Here is a 10,677-nt window from a genome sequence, read left to right on the forward strand (position 1 = left end):
TCAGATCAACCTTTAGATTATGCTTCTAAATTTTGCGAACAATGTGAATGTATGACTAAGAATTTTAAAATTTTAAATGAATCTAATCAGTCTTTACAACAAAAAAAATTAGTTTTACAAAAGAAAATTTCTGAATTAGAACAGGAAATTATTAATTTAAAGATTTCAAATCCAATTGCTCATATACAAGCAGGTACTATAGAGCCCAAGAATTCTATAGCTAGTCCAGCTCAAACGGAAGTTGGTAAAGACTTATCAAATCCGTTTATGGTTCTGGGCTTACCAAAAGCTCAACAGACTCAGGGGACTGTTGATTCCCCTACTTATCAATTTAATCAGACTCAACAGGCTGAAAATCCTGTTACAGATAACAAAAATGTTTCTGAAGATCAGACACAGCAGACTGGAAATTCTGCTACTAGACTTATTAGTCCAATGGACCTTAAACAGAAAAGCCCAATTAATTTTCCAGAACCATTTCAATCAGCTCAAGATCCAGAACAGATTTCTCAATCAGATATTAGAAGAATCAAAGAAATGTTTGAGAAAATTGAAGAAATTCAGCAACAAGTTAAACAAAGCACTACAAAGAAAAAGAAAATACAGATTAAAAAGAAAAATAAAGGCAAAAAGAAAATTGAACCAGAAAAAGATTTGGATAATCTTGAAGACAATGACACAGAAGATGATGATAATCCAGAACGATGTACTGACGGAGGAGACTCTTTAGACAGTATTGGCAGACACAATTATGAAACAAGATAAGGATTTTAGCCTAAAGAAGACACTTGGCAAAACCATTTGAAGACTTTTTTCCAGATCTCAAGAAAAATCAAGAATTATTGTACGAAAAGATTGAATCTTTACTGTTTTCTTTTAGAAAAATTTGTAAAGAATCTTACTGTTTGATAAAGTAAGATTTGATAGCATATCTTTTACTGTTTTATTTTTGACATTTTGAAGAAAAATTTGTAAAGAATCTTACTGTTTGATAAAGTAAGATTTGATAGCATAGCTTTTACTGTTTTCTTTTTGAAGTTTTGAAAAAAGCAAAGATTCCTTACTTTTGAGAAACGTCTTCTTTATCTTTCTTCTCCTATAAAAGGAGACCATTCTTTCATTTGTAAACACACAAGAAAATCAATACAATACAAGTTTTGAATTCTCTCAAATATGTTCTAATTTTCTTTCTCTCCCGAAAGGGAAATTCTTAATTGTTCTTATTCTTAGGTAGAATAGTATCCCACAAAAATATGTTGTTTTAAAAACTACCGATGGATCATTCCAGTAGGTATGCTTTATAGTTCTAAGATATGGTGCTAATAGTTAATATTAGTTCCAGATCTTGTAAGAACAATTTCTGTTTATAAAATTTTTAATTTGTAAAAGTTTTATGATTTTTGTAAAGAATCCTATGCTTCATGCTGAGTATATGATAAGAGCGTGTCTTAACTTCAAGTTAAAAGTTTTAAACTGTTTTTAAAATAAGCCCTGAGTGACCTCTCAAAGCGTAAAGGCCCAGTGGAGAGGCTAGGAGACGCATAGAAGAGGGAAAGGGATCACTGTTTTAAGAATTCTTGTTAAGGGAGTGCCAATGGTGTCCTTACAAGAATGGAGTTAGGCCCAAGTTCATATATCTCAGATGGCATGTTTAAAAAAAAAAAAAAAAAGATATTATTTTATCAAAAGAAAAAAGATATTTCAATTAAGAAAAGTACTGAGTAGGATTTTCATAATTTGTTTTAACAACCTCTTACAACATCCTCCAAATCCTTGAAACCCCCCCTCTTTTGGTATCAGAGCCTTTGTTCCGGTGCTGGTGATTTCAGTATACTTCTTCAGACTTTTAGAAGGTATATTTCTCTGAATTTTTAGAAAATATTTACTTGTTTTATGATTTTTAGAATTTTACTTGTAGATCTAGAAAAAATAATTTATAGTTTTACATTTTATAAAGAAATAGAAGAGATTTTTGAATACGGTATAGAATTAATTTCTTTAGAAAAATATAAATCTATAGATTATTTATTTGCTATATTACAAGTAACTAAAAATTTACTCCCAAAATTAAAAGAACAGATTTTATATAGATCTTTAATTTCAGAATTTAGAGAAGAATATTTTATAGACAGTTTTGATCAGATATTTATATCAGATCTAAAACTAAGGATTGAATTAGACAATATAGATAATAATTATTTATCAGATCATACAAATTTTTCATTAGATTCTTTTTATTGCTCAGATTAGAATTATAAAACTGGATCTTTTAATAAAAGAGATTAATAAATTAACTGGAGAAATTAGCTCTTTAGAAAAAAGAATTTTTAATATTGAGAAAGATATTAATAAAATTCGTGAAAATTTAGATTTTATTAGAGAACAAAATCTGACAATTATAAATAAAATTTCTAAAGTAGAAAATAAAGAAAAATTTTCAGATCTTAAAACTACAGAAGCAATTGAAAATATAAATAAAAAATTAAATAATATAGAAAATAAACCTAATCAAGAAATTGAAAATATAATAAATAATCTTGATAGATTAAGTTTAAAAAATACAGGTAAAGAAAAAATAACTAGAAAATTATCTACAACATTTTATAAAGTATGAATAATTTTTCTGGTAGATCAAGAACTATTAGGGAAGTAGGATCATCCTCAGAACCCTATGACAGAGGTAGACATAGTACCTCTAATATAAGTACAAATATTATAGAAAGAATTTTACATAGACAGCCTCAGTATAATCAGAATATAGAAGAACTTATAGATCCTGAACAAGATTATAATAGATTCCAAACTCATGGTTTACAATTACTTAATCCATAAAATTTATATAATAGAGGAATTTTTGAATAAAAAAAAAAGAATTTGTAGATGACTTCTATGTTCTCTCCTATTTTTACTAAATACTAAAATATCATCTATATAAACAATAATAAATTTATTATGTTTACTAAAAATACTATCCATTTTTCTCTGAAAAATACTAGGAGCATTTTTTAATCCAAATGGCATAACTAGCCATTCAAAATGTCCTTCTGGGCTAGTGAAAGCTGTCCATTCTATTGAATCTGGGTGCATTTTTACTTGCCAAAAACCAGATTTTAAATCAAACTTACTAAAAATATTACAGTCTTGAATCTTATTTATTAAAACTGTCTTATCTGGAATGTTATAAGCATCATCAATTGTATTATCATTTAGTCTTTTGTAATTGATTACCATTCTACTTTTTTCTCTAATAATTTCTGAATGTTTTCTAACTATAAAGGCTGCTGATCTATGTGGACTTTCTGATTTTTTGATTACTCCTAATTTTAATAAATCTGTTATATGCATTTTAAAGTCTTCCTGATCTTGATTTGTAGCTTCAATATTTTTCTGTTATATGCATTTTAAAGTCTTCCTGATCTTGATTTGTAGCTTCAATATTTTTTGTTTTTATTATATATTCTGGGTTTTTTATTTTTATTTCACATCAATTTTTTAGACATACTAGAGAAGTATCAATTCAATGTTTAGATGGCCAAGTAAGACAATTATCATTAATATCAGAAGAATCTAAAAAAGAATTAAGAAAAAAGAATTTTAGATTTATGCATCTAGGATTAATAGTAATAGGAATTAAAGGATTAATGAGAAAAAATTTAGGTAATAAAGTTTTATTAACTATTTATGATGAAAGAATCCAAAATATAGAAAAAAGTATGATAGCTAGTACAGAAGTAGATATGAATGATAATAATGGAATCATATATTGTAATCCAGATTTCTTATTAACCATAAAAGATTTTTCAGAAAAAATTAAAATAGGAATCCAAACACATGGATATGAAGATGTTGTCTCAGGAGAAAATTTATTAATAAGTATAGGATTTTTAGGAAGATGTAGTAATAATTCTCAAACAAAATATAAATTATACATAGATAAAGTAATAAATTTAATGAGTAGTAAAGGAATAAAAATGATTAAACCTAAAACTTATGATTCAGAACTTTTAGCAGGATTAGAATGGGATTTAGAAAAATTTTTAGAAAATCAAGAACCAATTTTAGCCCCTCAAGAAACTATAACATATAAAGATTTACATGGAAGAACTAGTTTAAGGTTTGGAAATTATAGTCATATAAATAGAAATAATGATTCTGAAACAGAATCTAATAATACTAATGAAGAACAACAAACAGAAGAATTTCTTAATGAAGAAGAACAAAAATCAGAAGAATTTCTTAATGCAGTAGAAATAGAAATAGAAGACAGAATTATTTATCCTAAAGAATTAGAATGAAATTATCTCCTACAGAACTTTTAAAATTAGAAGATCATTTGTTTTTAAATAAACAAATAGGAGAAACAGAATATTTATATTATGATAATTTTAAAAATATAAGAGTAGGAATTAATATAGAAGAAATTGATAATATGACAGAAATTTCAGAAAATAGTAATTATAAGGAATTAGCAGATGAAATTATGCAAATTAAAACAGAACCAGAACCATATCAATATCAAGGTGGTCATCCTCCTAAAGAGTCGATGAAAAAATATACCTAGTCGATGGATGGGATTAATTTTTCGACCATCATAATTTACAGGATGGTTATATTCTAGTATTCGAATATGATGGTAATTCCACACTAAACATGACTATTCGGGGCTAGAGGTTACTTACGACTCTAATGAAGAAGGCCAAGAAGGCAACACTTCAGATAATCTCATAATTGAAATAATACTAACACCTCGTCTTAACAGCCACCGGAAAATTGTATATGTATATATATATATCCCATTCTGACCATTCTACATAATTTTTGCGTTCAAATTTATTCATCTACTATAGTATATATCGAGAAGTTTTGCCCGATAGCACCTGTCGAAATTTGTGCGCAACATTTAGATCCACGACTCTCTGCATCAAGATTGGGACATTACAACAAATTTTAGACCAAGTGGCATAATAAGATGCCTTACTATAGTTTGGGCTGAATTTGTTACGAAAAAAGAACTACAAAAGGGCGATAGATACGTCTTCCAGCTAATTAACAATGAACTCCCAATGGTTATGGTCTACAAAAAAGACCATACTGGAAGTTTGACACATCTATAAAACTTTTAACTTGTTGTAACTTTTGCTTCTGCTAATCTAATTTACGTCCACATGCATTATATATATATATATCCATGGCAATTAATATAAAACCAATTCCATCAACTTCAATATTTGGAACTTCCCAACTTTAACAAATTCATCAAAAATCTACACCTGGAAAACAATACACAAATAATACAAGCACCGGAAAAATCCAAAAGAATTTATACACAAACAAAAAGAACAAAATAGATAATTAAAAAAAAAAAAGAAACAATAACATATTAAACTCCAAATATAAAAAGAGAAAAGAGAAGAAGAAACATTTTTTGTGAAAATATATAATAAAAACAAAATAAAAGAAAGTTATGAGAATTAAATAAAGAATAATATAAATATTATCTAGTTAAAATTGAAAAATTAAGTTTTATCATGAAAAAAAAAAACTGGAAACAAAACTTATATCTATAACATAAAAAAAAAAAAAAGGAAAAAAAAAATACAAAGGCCTCCATGCACGGAGACAATTGGTCTCCAAGCACAGAGTCAAAGAGACTCCATGCACGGAGCCTCTTAGTCTCCGTGCACGGAGAGCCTCCGAGCATTATTTTTTTTTTTCCATTTTTTTAAAGTTAATATCTAAGTAAGCCCAACAATTTATTTATATAATATATAAGTAGCTTTTACAATTATATGTTTTTTACTCAGTTAACTTTTTTTTTTCTGTAAGTAAATTTTAAACTCTAGCAAGATTTTTTTATCTTATTATTATTATTAGTATTTTTAATTTTTAATTTTTACATAAAATTGAATTTTTTCTCATATTTATGAGACTTAGTGGGAGATATGAAAAGTTGCGTATTGCGGTAAATTTTGAGGTACACTGTATAATAATATTTACTAAGACGTCGTTTTTGCTGCCCCACTTGAAAAAAAATGCTACAATGAGACAAAATGGAACGAGTTATTGTTCATTTCTACGGTAACTCCACATTCTCCTTTTTATATAGTAGGGAAACTTTGTGTAGATTGTTATCGACTTCAGTTTTTTCAGTTAAGTAATTTTTCATGCAGTATGATTTGCCCAGTTTTGAAGGTACTCTTATATTCTCTGGGAAGCTTCCTTAAAGTTTCATAATTGTGGGTGGATTATATAGAGTGAGAAATACGAGCTTTGGACTCTGATTTGGAAGTTTGAAGACCTTGATGTTAGTTTTATTCTGTGACTTTGTAAATACAGACAGCGAACTACAGATGCTATAATTAGTTTAACATGCAAATAAAGGCAAACTGTTTGCTGTATTTTATTGATTGCTTCTCTGTATGCCATGTCTATCCATATCTAATATTGTTAAAACTAATTAGTTATTTGCTGAGCTGTTGAGAGAAGGTATGTCAATTTTATCCCTTCCCGCAAAATGTAATTGTATCTTCTTTCTATATATATAAGATTTTAGTTTCTTTTTCTTCTTGTCTAGCAAACATGCCAAAAATTTAGGTTCTTGTGTTCGATGTACAATAGAAGAAATTGGTTCTTCAAGATTTGTGCAAATTTGCAAGAACAGTTTATCATGCAATAACATGAAGATGATTCTATTGAGAAGAATTTCATGCAGAGGCATTTGACCAGTCTATATTATGCTATCAGCATTGTCGATCACCTGACCAAATCTATCAACGGCAACGAAGTGATTCTTCACTCGTCGTTTCATATCCTCGCTATCCCACTCTAGTCGGTTCCACCACTCCAACTCCCCACTTACTTTCATTATCGAGTGCTCGTTTTGGGTAGTGAGAGGTAGCTTCCTTATTTTATTGCAGTTGAGGAATTCGAGCTCCTGCAGATGCTGCCATGATTCATTATGCCTGCATACGGTCTCTAAATTTGGAAGGTTCTTCAACTTCAGCACCCGTAGGTTAGGGGCAACACAGTCCGTCTCTAAACGTTGCCCCGAATTAGGATACTCGAATTGCTCTTTCAACATTTTACATGATTCGATTCTGATCTCTTCTAATTTAACCAGGGTTCGCCCTGTACCCTCAACTGAGAGAAGAAGTTTTAGTGTGGGACAACTAAAAACATCTATGATCCTTAGTCTAGATAAACGTAGACCAAGAAAGTACCCAAAATCCGAAATGCTTTCCAATTTACTCAAAGAATGGAGGTAAATTTCCTCTAGATTTGGTAGCAAGTCGAAAGATGCCATGCATCCTCCAGGAGTAGGCTTCAAGGTGCTGTGAGAGAACAAAATCTTTAGCGACCTCAAACCAGCAAAACATCCAACTTTAGTGCCGTCTATTACCAGCTTCTCGAGCATCCGATTAAGTCCTTCACAGAAATGAATTTCTAGTGAATCTGAATTGCATAATAGACCCCCAATCCATTCTTGAGAGAAAGAGAATCCGTTAAAAATCACACTGTTGTCATCATAGACAGCTGATCTGGTATGATGCATCTGAAAACCTCTACCAATAAAAAGTTTGAATCTTTTAATTCTTCTGGACCAGTTAATTTCGTTGGAGGTGAGACGGGGGATGCTGTCCAAGTGAACATAAAGTGCAACTAATTTCTTGAGGCAAAGCACTTCTTCAAAGGGCGTATGTCCCTCAACTGACTCCCCTTTTGCTCCCCACTCGTATGCAGTATTTACCAGGTTTAAGAACTCCAGGTTACACAACCTGGAAATCGTTCTAGATGGGATTGTTCGTAAACAAGGAGTCTCAGATATGTCTAGTTGCCTCAAGTCTGTCAATTTTTCCAGCCCCGCAGGTAGCTGAGTGATGCAACTGCCACTACAATCAAGCACTTGAAGCTTACTTAGACCTTCTAAAGAGGGTAACTCTGTTAGACAGAAACAATGACAGAGAAGGAGAGCTCGAAGATCTCCTAGTTGAACAAGAGTCGAAGGCAAGGATTGAATCTTGCTTCCACTTAAATTCAAGATCCTGAGAGATCGAAACCCTTGTAGGAAGGAGCCAGGAACAATCTTAAGGTTATGATTACCAGTTAGGAGCAAAGTTGATGCTTCTGCACATTTTACTGTGCAATCAGGCAGGCTTTCTATTTCATTATTCATCAAAGAAACTCTCTTGAGAGAACTCAGAAATTCTTGCTCCGATATCCAAGTTAAGCCAATTCCTGATCGAACCAAAGATCTGTTTCGACTCTGGGAGGAACATGCCATCCATATACAAACATCACGAACAACATCATGCATCTTTACAGTATTTGGAAACATACCTTGTTCCAACAAACAGGAGTCTCTTAGACTTTCGACAATAGCCATACCTCGATTTTCTAGTTCCTCGTAGTCTAGACATTCATCGAGTAAACCTTCAGAAAACCAATATCGGACGAGTTCACATACCTCAATTGTCCAGTCCTCTGGATACAAACAGCAAAACAGAAAACAAGATTTGATATGCTCATCTTGCAATGAATCATAACTCCATTTTAAGGTATTGAATACCTTATCTTCAATCCCTTTGATAAGAGGGACTGACCTTTGCAACGCCCTCAAGGCATCTTTCCAGAGTGCAATCAATGATTTTCCCCTCATAGAGGCTCCAACGACAATGATAGCTAAAGGCAAGCCACCACATTCCTTGGCAACTGCCTCAGCTAAAGGTCTAATATTTTCTGCCTCGACAGTTTGCCCTGCGTGCTGACAAAACAATTCCCAAGCCTCTTCACCATTTAGGGCATTCACTTCAATATTGGTATCTGTAATCATCATTCTGCATACGTCCAATGAACGAGATGTCAGTATGATCTTGCTCCCGACATGGTCTTCAGGGCGTGGGACGCCCAAAAGGTCTAGATCAACCGCATCCCAAACGTCATCCAAAAGGAGGAGAAATCTTCTCTCTTTACCAAGCCTTTTATGCAGTCGAATGGCAATTCTTTCTTCACTCTCCGCCATCTTCACCTGCAAATTCAACCTCTCAGCAATTTGTATCTGAATTCTTCTCAAGTTTGTCTCTCTGGACGACGTAGCCCATATTATAACACTGAAAGGTTGTGCTGAAGGCATCTTGTTGAGCTCATTATTCAAATTCTTCACCAAAGTAGACTTGCCTACTCCCCCCATCCCACAAATCCCAATTCTTTTAACCTTATCATTGATCAAAAGTTCCATTATCTTCGACAAATTCTTCGATGCTGTTTTCTGACTCATAATCGATGGAACCGGAATATGCTCGACTGTTTTCGGCTTCTCAATTACAACCAACATATTCTCGAAGAAATTGCCAGCTTCCATAAGCTGTTTCACTTCCATAAGCAATTTTACAAGTTTTCTGCTTAATTTATAACGCAGCCTGCAACCATCTCCACTGGGTAATGCGTTGACTTTAACCTCTAACTCGTCAGCCATTCTCAGCCATTCTTCCACCTGGGTTCTGGGCAGATTCTCATGCCGTTCATTCTCGTCCATTTCTCGCTGCAAATCATCTCTAAGACACACCAGAGCCTCTATGTTTTTCTGCAGATCAATAAAATTCTTCCGACTCCTCAAGAAGTTACAAATCCTGCTGTAAATTGATCTAACTAGAAGTCGACAAGGTTCTGCTAATAGTGAATTGAGGGCTGCAGCCACCACTTCCATAGCAAGTAATTTCAGGAAATTGATGATTCTGCTGAATGATCTCAAGAAAGGAGACTGCGACTGGAAAGGGTTTGGCATATTCTAGGAGGAAATAGTGGCCAATAGCGGTTGAACAGGCCATTACCAATTAAAAAAAAGAGAAAAAAAACAAAACTGTTTAAAATATTGAAAATCAAGAAAAATCCAAATTTACCCGTACTATTTAAAGAAGAAAGAGAAGATGGTAAGAAAAGAGAAAAATTACTGTAACACTGATAAAAAGGTGAAAATAGACGACCCATATTTAATGTTTTTATGTTGATTTTGGAAAAAAAAAAAGATTTTGTATACATGTGTTGATTTTTGGAAAATTGCATGATTTTTGGGTAAGAAAAATAGCTTGGGAGGAGAAAAATGGAGTAGAAATCGTCGGAGATTTCTGACGATCTCCACAAAGGAGACGCTTAGCCCAACAGACTGGGCCGTTTAGATATGTCCAGATGACCCAGTCAACTAGGTCGCCTGGATGCCCAGTTGATTGGGGCCGGCTGGGCACCCTGTTGATTGAGCTGCCTGCGCCCAGACGGCCCAGTCGTCTGGGCCGACTGTTAGAGGCCCAGATTTTTTTTAAATTACTTATTTATTTATTTCCTTTAATTTTTTAAGTTAACTATTTATTTTAATTACTTATATTGTGTTGTCTAATATTTAATTATTATTTGAATTGTTTAATTTTAATGTATATTATGTATTTAAAATTATTTCTTTGAAATGCTTAATATAAATGTTTTATTATTTATCTAAATATTTATTATTTGCCAATTTAGTTTTAATTACTTATTTTATGTTAAGTAATAATAAAAAAAATTAAAAAAAATAATTAAATATTAAATAAGTAATACACATAAAGAACTTAAATAAATATTTAAACATCTGTAAAATAATAAATAAGCAATTAAATTAGAAAATTAAAATATCAATCAAATTAAATTTCT

At 31.7% G+C, this 10,677-nt stretch overlaps 1 protein-coding gene across 1 annotated transcript; it reads right to left on the reverse strand.

Moving 5' to 3' along the window:
* Positions 1-6,668: 6,668 nt before the first annotated feature.
* LOC111395648 (disease resistance protein At4g27190-like) lies at positions 6,669-9,790 on the reverse strand. The gene has a single exon (XM_023021739.1). It carries the CDS (start codon positions 9,779-9,781, stop codon positions 6,728-6,730), a length of 3,054 nt encoding a protein of 1,017 aa, XP_022877507.1. The 5' UTR covers positions 9,782-9,790; the 3' UTR covers positions 6,669-6,727.
* Between the last annotated feature and the right edge of the window lie 887 nt (positions 9,791-10,677).

The sequence above is a fragment of the Olea europaea genome, chromosome 6 (assembly GCF_002742605.1).
Source record: "Olea europaea var. sylvestris chromosome 6, O_europaea_v1, whole genome shotgun sequence".
NCBI classification, from domain to species: Eukaryota; Viridiplantae; Streptophyta; class Magnoliopsida; order Lamiales; family Oleaceae; genus Olea; species Olea europaea.

Excerpts from the sequence above, each read along its gene's own strand:
- LOC111395648 (XM_023021739.1), bottom strand. The coding sequence starts at position 9,781 with ATGCCAAACCCTTTCCAGTCGCAGTCTCCTTTCTTGAGATCATTCAGC.